This window comes from Schistocerca serialis, chromosome 1 (assembly GCF_023864345.2).
Source record: "Schistocerca serialis cubense isolate TAMUIC-IGC-003099 chromosome 1, iqSchSeri2.2, whole genome shotgun sequence".
Taxonomy (NCBI): Eukaryota; Metazoa; Arthropoda; class Insecta; order Orthoptera; family Acrididae; genus Schistocerca; species Schistocerca serialis.
Window position 1 is genome coordinate 324,897,002 of NC_064638.1, and position 18,873 is coordinate 324,915,874.

The 18,873-nt window shown below is 46.3% G+C and overlaps 2 protein-coding genes across 3 annotated transcripts in view; one reads left to right on the forward strand and one right to left on the reverse strand.

The window, feature by feature from the left end:
- The window catches only part of LOC126469837 (CDC42 small effector protein homolog), a 176,680-nt gene that overhangs the window by 139,731 nt on the left and 18,076 nt on the right, over window positions 1-18,873 (reverse strand). The gene's annotated exons all lie outside the window — the stretch shown is intronic.
- Window positions 14,932-18,873, forward strand: part of LOC126470706 (T-cell leukemia homeobox protein 3-like) — a 125,167-nt gene continuing 121,225 nt past the window's right edge. The window contains exon 1 of the mRNA XM_050098744.1: window positions 14,932-15,014. Coding sequence (XP_049954701.1) covers window positions 14,932-15,014 — 83 coding nt within the window. The remainder of the gene's footprint in view (window positions 15,015-18,873) is intronic.

Here is an 18,873-nt window from a genome sequence, read left to right on the forward strand (position 1 = left end):
TGCGAAGAGCACGTCGCCGCTCACGTATTGCGTCACGGCATGCCTCGTTCCACCAAGGAACTGGAGGGCGCCGGGGCAATTCGGAGGTGCGTGGTATTGAACGTTCCGCAGCTGTGAGAATAACGTCGGTAAAATGTGTGACCTCATCGTCGACGCTGGGAAAGCGACGGTCATCGAATGTCGCTAGAGACGAAAAAAGTGTCCAATCGGCTTGGGCAAACTTCCAGCGTTGCGAGCGCATATATGGCAGTTGAGGCTGCAGTCGAAGAACACATGGAAAGTGGTCACTCGAGTGTGTATCATCAAGGGCGAACCATTCGAAGCGCCGAGCTAGCGGAACAGTACCGACCGCAAGGTCCAAATGGGATAAATTTGCCGTGGAGGCAGACAAAAATGTGGGGACCCCAGTGTTGAGGCAGACTAGATCCGCTTGGTGGAAGACGTCTAGCAATAGTGAGCCACGTGGACAAGGATGTGGAGATCCCCAAAGCGGGTGGTGGGCATTGAAGTCCCCAACCAGTAAATAGGGGGGTGGAAGCTGATCAAGAAGATGAAGGAGATCAGCTCGTGCCATTGGTGTAGACGATGGAATGTATACCGTACAAAGAGAGAACGTTTATCCAGAAAGGGAAAGACGGACGGCGACAGCTTGGAAGGAAGTGTTTAAGGGGATTGGGTGATAATGGAGAGTATCATGGAGCAGAATCATGAGTCCTCCATGGGCTGGAGTGCCTTCAACAGAGGAGAGGTCATATCGGACGGACTGAAAATGAGGGAGAACAAAGCGGTCATGGGGACGCAGCTTTGTTTCCTGAAGACAGAAGATGACCGGCGAGTAGGATCGTAAGAGGATCGACAATTCCTCCCGATTGGCGCGAATGCCGCGGATATTCCAGTGGATAATGGACATAGGGTGAACAGAAAATGGAGGAACGTCACCAAGGGTGCTGTCAACTCAACGACTGCTCAGAGCTTGCGACCGACAGCATGGAATGGCATTCAGTCGAAGGCAGAAGATCCTGATCCATAGGTTGGTCAGGAGCAGCTCCTGCCACCAACTATCAGCCAGTTGACCGGCCACCAACAGTGCGCCTCGGCGACACAGAAGATGGCCGAGGGCGATTTCCGCCAGGTGGTGCTGCAAATGGGACACGCCTTGGCGGAGAAGGAGAGGAACTGTGTTTCTTCGTAGCCTTCTTGGAGGTATGTTTAGATGAAGGAGGAACCGATGGTTGTGAAGTTGCAGTACGTAAAAACTCTTCACGAGAATGCTCTTTTTTTGAAGACTTGGCGTCTGACTTTGGGGCTCGAGATTTAGCAGAACCCGACGAAGGGTGAGCCATAGAGTGGGCAGGCGAAAGAGGTGAGGTTGAACGGGCGATCTTTGCGCTGGCCGATCTGACGACCGTGGTACTAAATGTGAGGTCGCAAGTCTGCGTGGCCGCCTCCTTTGTTGGCCGAGGAGAAGCAAGGACAGCGCTGTATTTTCCTTTCTGAGGCACGGTGGGCTGTCGACTGGCGAGTAACTTTCGAGCAGCAAAGGTCGACACCTTTTCCTTCACTCTTATTTCCTGGATCAGCTTTTCGTCCTTAAAAACAGGGCAATCTCGAGAGGAAGCAGCGTGGTCACCCATACAGTTGATGCAGCGAGGGGATGGAGGTGGACAAGCACCCTCATGGGCATCCCTGCCACACGTAACACATTTGGCCGGATTGGAACAGGACTGGCTGGTGTGATTGAACCGCTGACATCGATAGCAACGCGTAGGGTTTGGGACATAAGGGCGAACGGAAATTATCTCATAGCTTGCTTTGATTTTTGATGGGAGTTGAACTTTGTCAAATGTCAAGAAGACAGCGCGGGTTGGAATGATGTTCGAGTCAACCCTTTTCATAACCCGATGAACAGCCGTGACGCCTTGGTCAGACAGATAGTGCTGAATTTCTTCGTCAGACAATCCATCGAGGGAGCGTGTATAAACGACTCCACGCGAGGAATTTAAGGTACGGTGCGGTTCCACCCGGACAGGGAAGGTGTGGAGCAGAGAAGTACGCAGCAATTTTTGAGCCTGGAGGGCACTGTGTGTTTCTAACAACAGGGTGCCATTCCGTAATCTGGAACAAGACTTTACAGGACCCGCAATTGCGTCGACACCTTTCTGAATAATGAAAGGGTTGACCGTGGAAAAGTCGTGACCTTCGTCAGACCGAGAAACAACAAGGAACTGTGGCAACGATGGAAGAACCGTCTGTGGCTGAGACTCAGTGAACTTACGTTTGTGAGCAGACATAGTGGAAGGTGAGGAAACCATTGCGGAAGAATCCCCCATGATTACCGGCGTCTCCGATGGCGCGCTCCTCCCTTGTGGGGGCCCTCACCGAGGGCACACCCGCCTTAGGTGATTGTTCACACCTCAGGTCACACCTCCCGACAAACGGACGGAGGGACCAATCAGCACTTTCGGAAGGTATCAGCTCGGGTAATCACCCCTCCCTGGGCCTGGCCGTTACCAGGGGGTACGTACGTGTCCTACCTGTCTACCCGGGGCGGGGAATTACACGTTACCCCGTCACCGGCTACGCATGGAAGTGCGTGGGTCGGCCTTCAGACACGCACAGGGAGGAAAAAAGAGAAAGGGAAAGGAAAGAAAAGGGGGTCTCAAACGCCGCAGCGGAGAAAAGGGCAAGGAGAAGGGGAAGGAAAAGAGAAGGACAGAGGAAGGACGAGGACTTGCAAGTGTAAAAGCAAGGAATTTGGAACAGTTTCGAGCGTCCGTCTCCGGACGTAGGCACAAACCATACTCCCAGAGGGGGAGAAAGGGAAGGAAAGAGCCAGAGGTGAGGGGGGGGGGCGAAGATGGGGGACGGGGAGGGATGCGGAAAGGGAAGGGAAGGTATGCAGCCCGGAAAGGAAGGAGGGCCACATTAGCTCGGGGTCCCGTGCTCGCTACGCACGTGTCCACAAAAGAGTTGTGGACCCCCTGGGGGGAAAGGAAGTAGTGTCAGCTACGATCAATATAACACAAAAAGGCGAAGACAGCATTTACCCTCAGCTACTGATACGCAGTAAGTAAATGTCAGCATTCTTCAATTGCACTCTCTACGGCTTCTATGTTGATAACTGGACGCGGTACATATGCTTTTTTATAAGGATACCTGCACGGTTAATTTGTAGCAACCCCTTTTACCAGCAGCGTGCAATCACTAATACTTGTGATCCCATAACTGGACCACTATTACCGAGCACATTGTTGAACAGGAGATCAACTGTCAGCAATAGTTGAAACTAAAGTTTTCGATGAGAGTGTCTCGACTTTTTCTGACCGTGGGACAAAGCTAAACGTTTCCAACTCTAATATTACAGTAACACCTGTTCCGTAAAAACCGGACTGCACTCTGATAAATTCTGAAATATAATAATTTTATTGTAAACATATGTCAGTATCTCACGTTTGCCCGACTACTGGTACTCTGCACCACATTCGGCAACCTCAATATAGCAGCCTCGGGATTCCAGTTAGAAGACTTAAATGTCAAGGTGCCACATCCATTTCAAAAATTTACGTCTCCACAGACGTGACTTTACTCTCGCTTTAACCTGTATCACACCTGAATTTTTCTGTAGGAAGGAAAATTTTTCTTGGTGTGGTAAATGTTCTTAGGTGATTTTTTTAATAATTTTAGATGCAAGATTTGTACAAAAATACGTACCAGTTTTCGAAACGTACTATGTACACTTGGTTTCATTTTATGGACTGAAGTAACTAATTACCAAATGTTTTCTATTGTAAGAAATAGTAAAGTGATCAATAATTTCCATGGAAATTAATATTCAATTTTACGTTGTAGCGAAACAACGGTATCCGTGTATTCTGGTGGCTACGAGCTGCTGCGTACTGCTACAATGACTTGCTGATGTTTTCATAGTGATGCCCAATGGTTGACAGCACTGGTGCACGGTGAAAAGGCTGAATATTCTCAAATGTTAACCTCAGGTTTCCATTGGGCAAAAAAATACTTCTGTTGCAGCTAAGACACACAAATTCTATGCACACAATCGTAGCCAGTGTCTGAAAAGGTTAATTATTCTCGTCAAGGCTGCTTCTCCAACCAGCATCTTCTCCAGATAACTCTTAGGCTCACGGAGTTGCTACACCCGAACAGTCTTGGGTTGCAGCAATTCAGAGTTGCAACTGTCCAACAGTTATTACTACCATAATGACGCATGCCTCCGCTACATGTCAAGGGTCGTCGACGGAAATCTGACTTTCCGATAACACACACCGTCCTGCTCTGATGGACACGTTTTCTCCCCCCTCCTCCTCCTCCTCCCCCCTCCCTCCCGCGCCACCCCCCCTTACCCAATCCCACGGGTCTCTCAACCGACTCACCAATCTCTCAAGTTCAGAGAAATACTATAAGACTGATCAATTTTGTGGTCTTTCGGACAGTCAGCGCTTTGGCTGAAAAATGATTAACTCGATTCTCACCCTTGGGCATTCCCATTAGTTCCAACAAATGACCAGCCGTTTTTATATGGTTTCTGAACCTTTTGTAGAACCTCGTTCTTCACAGGAGTCACTATAATGACTGCAGGATCAAGGGACCGGTTATGCCAGAGACGCTAACTTCGGTGAAATAACAGCTCAAGAATGTATCTGCTAAAACGTTACTTTGTGAATAGTACACATTTCACTTCTCCAACGCTTTCAATCTCATGAAGAAAGTTAATCGCCGAATGAATGTTAGGCAAAGTGGTCGTCAAATTTAGTTTGAAATGTCTGCATTATGACCAAGGCGAGGCATGGTCTCGGTGGCAGCACACGCTCTCTCTCTCTCTCTCTCTCTCTCTCTCTCTCTCTCTCTCTCTCTCTCTCTCTGTGTGTGTGTGTGTGTGTGTGTGTGTGTGTGTGTGTGTGTGTGTGTGTCAGTTTACAACATAATGAATAGTAGACTACGAATACCACATAAGTATAGCTCATGTGATTTTCGCCACACTTAGCGATACGGAATACAGATACGTATTATGACGCTTAAAGGCTCTCTCACAGAGTCGCATCCCCTAACTATTCTGCGTGGGCTCAATCACTGAACTAATTGCAAGTGCTATGATCCGCAGCTGGCAGCCATCGTGTATCACGTGCTTTGGCAGCGGATGTTGCACCGGCCAAGCGAAGAAGTGCTAACGAATGTTTCGCCATGTGTGGCTGTGAGTCTACCACTCAGGTCGTAACTGACAACGGATGTTTTCCACTGTTTAATATTCCACATTCGTCCACCAGCGAGAGAATTCCTAGTGAAGGCACAAGGAACTTTGAGTTAGGCTGTATTTCACTAACAAAAATATACCTCTTCTATCAATCATGTTATGGGACCTGAACATGTATCAGTACTGAATGACAATTCGACGAGACGTTCCTCGAGAACTACAGCAGTCGAGCATGAACAATTTTGCTGTATTCAATTAGTTTTTCGTTCAGCAAGCAAGGAATGAAAATTGGAGTAACGTTCATTAATTCATTTACTGCCAGTTTTGCAAATGGCAAAGACAGTTGGTGAAAGAAATACAAGTGCCAAAAAGTCCGCAGTTCAGAAGACTTACGTGAAAGCACTAATTTCTCATTTCCTATACAGAAACCTCACAAATCTATTTCTTCTTCCGTATCAATCTTCAGATTTAGTCTTTCAACACGTAGGGAATAAATACATCCACGGGGCTTTCATCGTTGTGACTTTTACGGTTTCTGGTACCAAAGCGTAGTGTGGAGGGTTTTCCGTAGTTACTTCGTTAGGTATGTCTTTCCAGGTATATCCGTCAATATCCAACTCGTTCATACGCACTTGTTACAGCCAGTCACTTCCGGATCACATAATATTAGCCAAGTTCATCGCGAGTCGTAAAAGTAAATAATATCAAAAGGAAGTTTGATAGTAAAATGGGTCTTTCACCAGGTACGTAACTGTCTAAATACAGTACGTTTCCACATTTCGTGTGGTAAAAATTTCATGGGGGAAAAAATGACAGCTATATGTGTAAACGTATTTACAACTACGAAACATTTAAGTGCAACTCTTTCCCCTGGTGAAGTTTTTACAGAATGAGAATCATCTCCCTTGAACATTTATATAAGGAGTTCAGTATACTGTCCTTTTATATAACAATATTAGTGTATTTTATTACCTGCTGATAGCAATGACTGAATACAAATTCAGATTTCAATGAAGTAAACCGCGAAGAATCTCTCAATGGGGTCGTAATATTAACTAATAACAAAGAAAGGTATGCACAGCAAACTGAAGATTAATATCTATGTTCTTTACGAATAAACACACGAAACCCAAAGAGCTATTAGTCGCTTTGTAGAACTACGCGTAAATTTTACAATTCGCAATTTACATGTGGTGAAAAGCAGAGACTAATCTTACTACTACATCTTCGGATGTGTCAGTTCCTATACATTTATCGGCGCAGTCTTTGTGCAATATTCTCTAGCCAGATATGATTGGAACCTGGTTTAAGAAAGGTTCTTTCTCGCAGTGTGATGTTTCTATTGCAGTTTCTACAAGGAGTTTTATTGGTCACTCTGGTAGGTAGCCTTCTCTTAAATGGTTATCAATTCCTTAATTCCAATTTACCACTTTCATTTCGGCAAATAATATTCGCTTGATTGCTAAATACTACGTCCTTGTGGATAATACCTACAGTATTCCTGCCGATGTCAGTTACCTTAGTTAACATGACTTAAATCTTCCTCTGCTTTTTAACTTTGTTAAATTGACAACGGATAATGCATTCTCTCCTCTCACTCCAGGCCGGAATTACGGAGCACGAAAGGGAACAGCATCAAATTCAAACTAGTTTTGGTAACTGGAAAAGAAAGATCCAGAGAACAGTCCTTCCATTCCGCTACGCTACTTCAAGCAAGATCGGACATATACTAGGCAAATGTAGTGTGAGCTCAGTGTTCAGTCCACCGCCAAATCAAGGAAAAGGTGTATCCTGTGATAGAAGACTGCTTTAAGTGTTTCTGACGAATGCAACTTGCCACGTGAAAGGAATGAAAATTACATTGGGGAAAAATCTGCATGGTGTCCACGTACTGATTACAAATGGCAGATCTAGTTCAGAAACTGAAAAATCAGCTATAGCGGGACATTGCCGTACGGAACGGCTTCGAAGGCTCGAAGACCCCGTCCTACGTTTCGTATTACTGGAACTTTATAGACAAGCGACTTTGGTAAATGTGTGCACCACCACAGTAAAACATGTAATGGTTACAGTCTTAGTGGGAACTGGGGACGGATGCAAGAGACAGAACGCCAATAAAAAATAAAAAATTGAATAAACACGCAATGTCGAAGGGGACAGGCTTATGCTAGGAGCGGTCTCTGGTCTCCATTAACTCGCTAATGCCGGCCCGCGAGGGAAGGGGTGGGGTGGGCGTAGGCAGTTATTTTCTCTCCACTGCCAACTGCTTGCATTTCTGCGTGGCTATAGTAAGCCAGTAGTAACAGACGCACATTAATCCTAGCAGTCAGTCACTTGACAGCGAAGATACTACAAATCTTCGGAAGCTCCAGTTTCTACTCAAATCTAACCCGGATTCAACCTCCAAAAACTTACATGACTTTATTTGTGCGGGTAATTTAGAAAGGTGTCATTGAGTCGTAGTGTGTGATTATAGCCTGACCGGTTCACTCAAATTATTAGTGCAAACCGCACTCCATGGAATAGAGGCATTCAGAATACATCTGTTAGAATGGAGCGATTTTCCAACAAACTGATAGCCACATTTTCACAGACTTTCTTAAATGTGTACCGATCTTACAACAGAGACGGAATTTTATCCTCTTCTGACAATTTTTCAGTGTGTCTTAAGACTGAGGGTGGTCAGAGTTACAGGCATGGGACACTAAATTAGTTTACAGTAAGTTAAGGCAGCATACTGCACACATGGTAATTTAGAACTAGCGAACGCCGAGTTGCGTGTCTTATCAATGCGCCATCTTAATAACGCGGTGCAATGCGTGTGGTGTGGCCACAAACTGTCCAGACCAGTCCCGCTCACAAAGGAAGGGAACTTCAAAATATTAATTTCATATTTTCAATCGCAGATTCAGGTTGCCTGTAAAACCCCGAGTTCATTGGTAGCAATCCCAGTGCGGACGGATCAGTAACTGGAAAGTCAAAACTAAGATCAACGTTTAATTAGTAATGCAACATTTTCTCGGCTAATTTTGGTTGAAAATGCGGAATTTGTTGCGGGACATCGTGAAATGTTCCCGCTTCAGCCCCTATAGTTTCATTAACTTCCAGTAAGAGGGGGACGCTATACCTAGCCTTCCGAATGGCGTCTGCAACGGAGGCGGAAAACCAGAGCATCACAGACATTCATAGGCTCCTGCAGAATGTCTACAGAGTCCTGTGGCAGTGAACAAAAGCACGCCGAGTCGTTGGGCGATGCGCAAACCTGTCCGATCTCCCGTGTGCCGGCCGGCCGCTCATGCATTGGCTCCTGCATGTTGGAACGTGCTGACTCAGTCCAGGTGATCGACGGATGATGAACACTTTGCTGCACAACTGGACATCTCTGTTAGGAGCCCTGATACTTGTCCACTAGTTGGTGTACAAGAAAGTGTGCGCCCGCTGGGTTTCTCACCTCATAGCAGCAGATCATAAAGAGCAACACCAAGTACTATCTGTGCGGAGTTGCTTGCTCATTATGAGTCTGATCGTGACAGTTTCCTTTCGTCGAAGGTCGTCACAGGCGATGAAACACATGTTCATCACTTCGAGCCAGAAACAAAACAGCAGTCCATGAAGTCGGGCTACACCATCTCTCCTCCACAGAAAAAGTACAATGCCGCTTCCTCAGCCGGTAAAGCCATGGCAACGGTCTTCCGGGACTCTGAAGGGGCCATTCGGTTTGATGTCCTTTCCCATCGTGAACGATCAACTCTGAAGTGTATTGTGCTACCCACAGGAAACTGAAGAAACGACAACTCGTGCGTCGCCACAAAAGAGCAAACGAACGTCTCCTTCGCTATGACAATGCAAGGCCTCGCACAAGTCTGCACACGCGAGAGCAGCTCACGAAACTTCATTGGCCGACAGCCCGGATCTTGCACATTCTAACTTCCATCTGTTTGGCCCAATGGAGCCACTGCATGAGAAACAGTACGTGGATGATGGGGAGGTTATTGAAGCAGCATGGCATTGTCCATCCCTCCCCCCCCCCCCCCCCCCCGCTATACATCGACCACTAGAGTGGTACCATGCGGGCATGCAGCAGCTCTCCCTCCCCTCCCCCCCCTCCCAGCAAGGAGGCGTAAGGCCGTCGTATTGAACGGAGATTACGTTGAAAAACAGTTTTGTAGCCAAAAGAGTGGGAAATAATATGGTACATTGGAATCCTGACTAAAACCAACCTGCTTTGAGAAGCCCCTCGTAACTCAACCAGTTCATATAATTAGAATACTTTCAACCAGACAATGGATACTACCGAGGGCGTAACTGCGTGGCTTACCTTTAGTTGGAGGGGGCGAAGTAATTTCCCCATTCGCCATTCAATTTAGGAAATACAGAAGACGACGAAAATTTGTAAAGTACCGGGCCACACCATCGTGCAGTCGCTCGGAGAACTGGTGCTCAAATATCGGTTCCGCCGTCCGCCTGCTTAGCTGGGTGGTAACGTGCTCGTCTCCCATACAAGCGGACCCGGGTTCGATTACCGGCCGGGTTGGAGATTTTCTCCGTTTTGGGACTGGGTGTTGTGTTGTCCTTATTTCATACTCATCACCGGCGCGCAAGTCGCCCAATGTGGTGTCGAATGAAATAAGACTAGCACTTGGCGGCCGAACTTCCTCGGACAGTGACCTCCCGGCCAACAATGCCATACGCTCATTTCCATTGATCGGTTCCGCCTCCACCTCGTGTCATGTTGGCTGCAGGAATCTTTCCCGTAACTGCGGATGCACACACACTGGCGCGACGTCCGAGTTTGCAAAAGGTAGAGAGCCGTTCTGCCCCATTCGGTTGCTGATCCTGGACGTTTTCACATCACAGACAGTAGTATTGCGGCTGTCACCGCCACTTTTATAGCCTACCCAAGTGTTGTCTTCCATTGTCTGGGGAGCAGCCTTCTGTTGAGAATATCCCGTTAGATCAGGATTATTCACGATAGAAAAGTTGCAGCGGCCACATTGATTGCTGCTGTGCAACCACGCAGTTTGTACGGTGAGCATATGGCATTGTGGTTCCACCGACTGTAATTTAATAAGGTTTATCGTTCAGCCCTTGTCATTGTATTTGTATTACGGAACTCATGGCTACCATTTCACTTCCCTGATTCATTTCGAGTAAACATTCATCGTTCACTCTAGGCAGTGAACGTAATCTCGCTTATTTTCATTGTGTTTCGATGTACTTTATATTTCATTCCTTGTCCTGAAGGAATGCGGCAGCCCGTTAGGTCTTTCAGAATATTTGGTGCACGCTATGGAACAGTCACAGGAATACCTCACATTTGTGTGTTTCTACAGCATATTCCAAAGCTAACCGTACGAGGGGCGTTCAGTAACTAATGCAACACTTTTTCTGGAAGTAGGTGTTATTCAGGATTCCAAGGCCCCCTATTATTCCCCACTCTTTTGGCTACAAGAACTAGTTTGCAACGTAATATCCGTGCAACGCGACGGCTCTACTCCACTCTACTGGTTGACGTCGGAGCCGAAGTCTTGCTGAATCAATAACATTCCCATCATCAACGTACTGCTTTCCATGGAGTGGATCTTTCATTGGGCCAAACAGATGGAAGTATGTATTGCGCGAGATCCGGGCTGTAGGGTGGACGAGAAAGAACAGTCCAATAAAGTTTCATGAGCTCCTCTCAGTTGTGCAGAATTTTCTGAGGCCCTGCGCTGTCATGGGCAAGTTAGTTTGCATTTTTGTGGCGACGAGAACGTCAAAGTCCTTTCTTCAGTTTCTTGGGGTAGCACAATACACTGCAGAGTTCATCGTTGCACCTTTAGGACATCAAACAAAATAATCCCTTCAGAGGCCCAGCACACCGTCGCCATGACTTTACCGGATGAGAGTGCGGCTGTGGCCTTTCCTTCGGATGAGAAGTGGTGTGGCCCCACTCCACGGATTGCCGTTTTGTTCCGTTCGAAGTGATGAATCCATGTTTCATCGCCTGTGATTTTCGACACTTAATTTTCACTGTCAGCCTCGTAATGCGCACGCAATTCCGCACGGACGGCCCTTAGTTGCTCTTCATAGTTTGCTATTAGGCGGCGAGTAACTCAGCGGGTATACACCTTTTGGACGAATGTGTCAATACTACGACCAGAGACGTGCAAGTGAGCAGCGAAGTGTCTGATCCGTCGATCACGTCGAACGAGTGTCAGCACGTTCCAACATGCAGGCCGGCACCCGGGAAATCTGACAAGTTTGCGCGACCTTGCGATGCTGACAAACCCTTCGCCCAACGACTCACTGTGCTTTTGTTCACTGCCAGGCCTCCCTAGACATTCTGCAAGCGGCTGTGAATATCTGCGATGCTTTGGTTTTCAATCAGAAGAAACTCTGTGACAGCTCTCTGCTTGGAACCCAACTCAGTTACAGACGCCATTTTGAAGGTTACGTACAGCGCCACAACCTACTGGTACATCATGATATTACAGGGGCTGAGGTGGGAATATTCCGCATTTTTCCAACTAAAATCAGCCTAGAAAGAAACGTGTTGCTTTACTCATTGAACCATCTCTTATTTACCGGCTATAATTGATTTGTAGCCTCCGCCCAAAACCTCTCTCTTCAATTAAACCATCAATTTGGCGACGAAACGCCTGCAGATAAAAGCACCACAACGCCTTAACGGTTGAAGGATAAGAGTAGCAGGTTAGAGTAACTTCTTGACTGATAAGAATGAGCAGTACACCCCCAACTTTTCATCCCCTGTCGTTACGCCGGCCGTTGTGGCCGAGCGGTTCAAAGCGCTTCAGTCTGGAACCGCGTTGCTGCTACGGTCGCAGGTTCGAATCCTACCTCTGGCATGGATGTGTGTGATGTCCTTAGGTTAGTTAGGTTTAAGTACACTACTGGCCATTAAAATTGCTACACCACGAATATAACGTGCTACAGACGCGAAATTTAATCGACAGGAAGAAGATGCTGTGATATGCAAGTGATTAGCTTTTCAGAGCATTCACACAAGGTTGGCGCCGGTGGCGACACCTACAACGTGCTCACATGAGGAAAGTTTCCAACCTATTTCTCATACACGAGCAGCAGTTGACCGGCGTTGCCTGGTGAAACGTTGGTGTGATGCTTTGTGTTAGGAGGAGAAATGCGTACCATCACGTTTCCGACTTTGATAAAGGTCGGATTGTAGCTTATCGCGATTGCGGTTTATCGTATCGCGACATTGCTGCTCGCGTTGGTCGAGATCCAATGACTGTAGCAGAATATAGAATCGGTGGGTTCAGGAGGGTAACACGGAACGCCGTGCTGGATCCCAACGGCCTCGTATCACTAGCAGTCGAGATGACAGGCATCTTATCCGCGTGGCTGTAACGGATCGTGCAGCCACGTCTCGATCCCTGAGTCAACAGATGAGGACGTTTGCAAGACGACAACCATCTACACGAACAGTTCGACGACGTTTGCAGCAGCATGGACTATCAGCTCTGAGACCATGGCTGCAGTTACTCTCGACGCTGCATCACACACAAGAGCGACTGCAGCGTACTCAACGACGACCCTGGGTGCACGAATGGCAAAACGTCATTTTTTCGGATGAATCCAGGTTCTGTTTACAGCATCATGATGGTCGCAACCGTGTTTGGCGACATCGCGGTGAACGCACATTGGAAGCGTGTATTCGTCATCACCATACTGGCGTATCACCCGGCGTGATAGTATGGGGTGCCACTGGTTACACGTCTCGGTCACCTCTTGTTCGCATTGACGGCACTTTGATCAGTGGACGTTACATTTCAGATGTGTTACGACCCGTGTCTCTACCCTTCATTCGATCCCTGCGAAACCCTACATTTCAGCAGGATAATGCACGACCGCATGTTGCAGGTCCTGTATGGGCCTTTCTGGATACAGAAAATGTTCGACTGCTGCCCTGGCCAGCACATTCTCCAGATCTCTCACCAATTGGAAACGTCTGATCAATGGTGGCTGAGCAACTGGCTCGTCACAATACGCCAGTCACTAATCTTGATGAACTGTGGTACCGCGTTGAAGCTGGGCAGCTGTACCTGTACACGCCATCCAAGCTCTGTTTGACTCAATACCCAGGCGTATCAAGGCCGTTATTACAGCCAGAGGTGGTTGCTCTGGGTACTGATTTCTCAGTATCTATGCACCCAAATTGCGTGAAAATGTAATGACATGTCAGTTCTAGTATAATATATTTGTCCAATGAATACCTGTTTATCCTCTGCATTTCTTCTTGGTATAGCAATTTTAATGGCCAGTAGTGTAGTTCTAAGTTCTATGGAATTGATGACCTCAGATGGTGAGTCCTGTGGTGCTTAGAGCCATTTGAACCAACCCCGTCGTTACAGACGGGACGACCGCCGAGATATAGTATCTTTTATCTCGTCCACCATTCCACCAGGCGTTACAATCTAGTTCGGTGCGGTCAGCGGAACGTGATAATAACCAGCCACAGGGTGTATGGAAAGTGGTGTAATGAAAGATCTCAATTATAAGAGTTTGCACATTTGTAATGAAAAGAAAGATGGCTTTAGTGTACCAGATTCACACTTTGGAAGAAACAAGAGGCCAACGCTTATATTTGCAAAATTTCATTGTGATAATACTACTAGCGAGCTACAGCTGACTGTGCTTTAGAGCCCATGCTAACAAGGGAACATCCCCATCGCGCCCTCCTCGGATTTAGTTATAAGTTGGCACAGTGGACGGGCCTTGAAAAACTGAACACAGATCAATCGAGAAAACAGGAAGAAGTTGTGTGGAACTATGAAAAAAATAAGAAAAATATGCTGAGTAGACCATGCGCAAGATAGGCAACATGAAGAGTATTGTGGGCTAAGGAGCACCGCGGTCTCGTGGTTAGCGTGAGCTGCTGCGGAACGAGGGGTCCTTGGTTCAAGTCTTTCCTCGGGTGAAAAGTTTATTTTCTTTATTTTCACGAAGTTATGATCTGTCCGTTCGTTTATTGACGTCTCTGTTCACTGTAATAAGTTTAGTGTGTGTTTTGCGACCGCACCGAAAAACCGTGCGATTAGTAGACGAAAGGACGTGCCTCTCCAATGGAAACCGAAAACATTTGGTCGCAAGGTCATAGATCAACCGACTCCTCCACAGGAAAACACGTCTGATATATTCTATACGACACTGGTGACGGCATGTGCATAACATGACAGGAATATGTTGTCGACCCACACAACTTGCACACTTGGCGAATGGGTAAAAAGATTCTTCTACCTTGCCCGATTTAGGTTTTCTTGTGGATGTGATAATCACTCCCAAAAAAGTGATGAAAACAAAGAGTTTGTCACATAAACTGAAAATAAAAGATTAAACTTTTCACTCGAGGGAAGACTTGAACCAAGGACTTCTCTTTCCGCAGCTGCTCACGCTAACCACGGGACCACGGCGCTCCTGAGCTCACACTGTCCTTGATGTTGCCTATCTTGGGCATGGACTACTCAGTTTGTATAATTTGCTTATTTTTTTCATAGTTCCACACAACTTCTTCCTGTTTTCTCGATTGATCTGTGTTCAGTTTTTCAAGGCCTATCCACTGTGCCAACTTATAACTAAATCTGAGGGGGGTGCGATGGGGAGGTTGCCTTGTAAGAACAGCAACGTCTCCAGTGTCTGGTATCGCACGGTGGAACGCTTTGGGGCGACTAGCTGGAAGACGGCACTGCGGCAGTGCAGGCCAAATGGCGGCAGTGTTTGCCGGGAGACTTGGCCAGCCCGGGCCCTCCGCGGCCGTGGGCGGGGGAGCGGCTGGCAGCTCGCCACGGTACACACCCGCCACCGCGTGTGCGAAAACTTTAATCGCAATGCTGACGTCAGCCCGCGCGCCCTCCACATAAACTCTATTCCAGGACGCAACGAGCTATCGACAGCTGCAGCACGACTCTGCCGGTCACGCAGGCCGGTCCCACGTTTGTTGCTACCATCTTGCAGTTCCAGTGCTGCGGTGGCGCTGTGTACACCATTAACACTGCCCCCCCCCCCCCCCCATACTAACACACATCGCACCATCTTACAGCAAGCGACGGACAACTAACAGCCAAAAGCTAAAGATAATTGCGAAAAGGGGGGGGGGGGAAATCTGAAAGCACGCACGCAGATGAATCCGTACTCCTTGACTTCCAGAAGACAATCTCAATTCAACACTGTCGATAAGTGATCAAAATTTGAGCTTATTATCACAACTGATTTGCTGCTGAATTCACGACGTCCAAAGAGATACAACAATTCGTTGTTCTTACCTGGACAAAAACATATGTAATTTTGAGAGTACTCCAAATGAGTTTGACAGAACCTTTATTTTTTACAAGTTTCAATGCATACAGGCTGTCCCATGATGAATAGCCAATATGCAGAGAAATGACAGGAACGATTATTTAAAGAACAAAAGTTTAGCAAATATGGTCGGTAAATCGCATATACCTCAGAGCTGTAAGCACTTTTTCATCGTCGCTACTGTGAACCATCTCTTATACTAGACTCAGTTTTACAAGTTTCAGATCTCGGCGGCGCGCGCGCACACACACACACACACACACACACACACACACACACACACACACACACACACACACACACACACACACACACACAGAGAGAGAGAGAGAGAGAGAGAGAGAGAGAGAGAGAGAGAGAGAGAGAGAGATACCGGAAAAGAAGTGCCTGGCCTTAAGTACACGAAGAGATCGAACATTTATTTCTATTTATTTAAATGAAAACAAATGCAGCAAAGCGAGCTTAGTGGACCAGTATCTAAGAAAAAAAAAACATTATTCCACTTTAACTTTTACTCCTACATGCATGTTTTTACATTTAAAGAAACGCATATTTCTGCTTCCTGTTGTGTGATTTAGTACAACAGCTTATATCATGGATACCTCGTCACATTTTGTCTACCGATTCGCATGTCTTCCAAGTTCTTCAGGTGAATGTTTTATGGAACACTTGCTCCTTTTCCATTTTACTTCCTGAAGGTGATCAAAATGGTTCAAATGGCTCTGAGCACTATAGGACTAAACATCTGAGGTCATTAGTCCCCTAGAACTTAGAGCTACTTAAACCTAACTAACCTAAGAACATCACACAGATCCATGCTCGAGGCAGGATTCGAACCTGCGACCGCAGCGGTCGCACGGTTCCAGACTGAAGCGCCTAGAAGCGCTCGGCCACAGAAGGTGATCAATAGATGGCTAAAAACAGTCATAATTATAAACATCTTCTGTGATTGAGCCTAAAAGGAAAGTATCATATATTACATTCACAATATTTTTTTTTTTTTGCACGAACATTTCTGGTAACGGGATCCAGTCCTTCAGGGGTTATACACTGGTTTTCAAATCCGGAAACTACGCTCGAATTAAGAAAAGAACAGCTAGAAAAGTAAATTAATCAGGCTACGAAGGAGACTGTTCGCAAATCACTTGAGCAATACTCTTGAGACGCGCAGGTTTGTAGGGCCCATACCAAAGAGCACTAACAGCGTATACTGAACGTATACAAAGTAAGTGCTGCGCGAATGGTCACGGGTTTGACTTCCGGGAGCGTCGCGGAAATGCTGAAAATACCTGACTTGGCAACCGCTTAAAGACAGAAGCAAATTATCCACGAAAGCATACTTACAAGTTTCAAGAAACAGTATTTAGTAAAGAATCTAGTGATTCTTCATCGTTCCCGTACAGACCGCGAAGACAAAACGAATATGTAAACGCATAGAGGTACTGAAGCATTCTTCCCGCGATTGGAGTGGGATAGTGCCCCGACATATGGCTGCATGCTAAGTAACTTCTGCCACGCACTTCAGACTAAGTCTTAAATTGATATTTAATGAAGAGTGATACATCAAGTAGATTGAAACTGAAATTCTACATTCGACACGACAGTAAAAATATCTCGTCAAACGGCAACAGATCCTATTACAAGCCAGGGCGTGGAGTTATTTCTACGGACGCCTACAGCTCATGTTAAACATATAGAACTACAACAAGATTGCGTAGGTAACGCTCGACTGATGCGCTGTGCGATCAAGAAAGAAACCAATTCACAAGTAATTACCTAGCTAGCCTGTAGTGAAGCATACAAATGGGCAGACTAGGAGAAAAAGCGAAAGCTACCGTAATCTCACAGGATATCTGTGAGACAACAAGAAAGAGGCGTCAGACTACTCCGGTGCACAGCGAGATATTGACGTCTCGTAAGTTCTGAGGATCCCGAAATCCTCCGCCTGACGTGAAAGGCGGAGAAAGCTTTTTAAAGCAGGTGGATACTGATGCGAGGAAAAGTCGACACGCGCCTTGAATGTTACGAGATTGTCTGCGTCAATACATGTGAGCACAGTGACATCAACACAATGGCGAGTATGTACTCACGCGCATTGTTCCTTGCAGGCATTGTTGAATGGTCAATTTACTTTAACGTTCAACTGTTGCCTGCATACGCGGCTGATTATCTAAACTACCGTACAATGAAACGTCGTGTTCTCGGCACAGGCTGGTTCCTCCTGGTGTTAAACGCGCCTGGGTTCATTCTCTCCTCGCGTTACTATGAACGTAGGAATTGCATAGCGAATTACTCGTCATGGTTTCACTTGGAGTAACACATCAGACTCGTGGTTAAGTAACTGACAAGAAAACTTACTATTGCAACCGATCTGAGACAACACCTATCTTTTGTGTTTCCGGCTCAGTACACGACTGTTCAGCATAGGGACTAAAGTAGAACTGCCTCAGAACTGAGGCACACTTAACATTATTCAACGGCTGTTCAGGTACTGTTGAGAATTTTCTGATGCATTATGGAAAGTATTATTTAAATTGTCACCCCCTAGCAAGCTGAAATAAGCCTTGTTAATATTACAATGTTGTTGTTGTTGTTGTCGTCTTCCGTCCTGAGACTGGTTTGATGCAGCTCTCCATGCTACTCTATCCAGTGCAAGCTTCTTCATCTCCCAGTACTTACTGCAACGTACATACTTCTGAATCTGCTTCGTGTATTCATCTTTTGGTCTCCCTCTCCGATTTTTACCCTCCACGCTGCCCTCCAATGCTAAATTTGTGATCCCTTGATGCCTCAGAACATGTCCTACCAACCGGTCCCTTCTTGTCAAGTTGTGCCACAAACTTCTCTTCTCCCCAATCCTATTCAATACTTTCTCATTAGTTATGTGATCTGCCCATCTAATCTTCAGCATTCTTCTGTAGCACCACATTTCGAAAGCTTCTATTCTCTTCTTGTCCAAACTATTTATCGTCCATGTTTCACTTCCATACATGGCTACACTCCATACAAATACTTTCAGAAACGACTTCCTGACACTTAAATCTATACTCGATGTTAAATTTATCTTCTTCATTACTTCGACCATCATCAGTTATTTTGCTCCCCAAATAGCAAAACTCCTTTACTACTTTAAGTGTCTCATTTCCTAATCTAATTCCCTCAGCATCCCCCGACTTAATTTTACTACATTCCATTATCCTCGTTTTGCTTTTGTTGATGTTCATCTTATATCCTCCTTTCAAGACACTGTCCACTCCGTTCAACTGCTCTTACAAGTCTACATTAAAGCTGCATGCCCTCGGGAAAAATTGCGGCTGTAGTTTCCCCTTGCTTTCAGCCGTTCGCAGTAC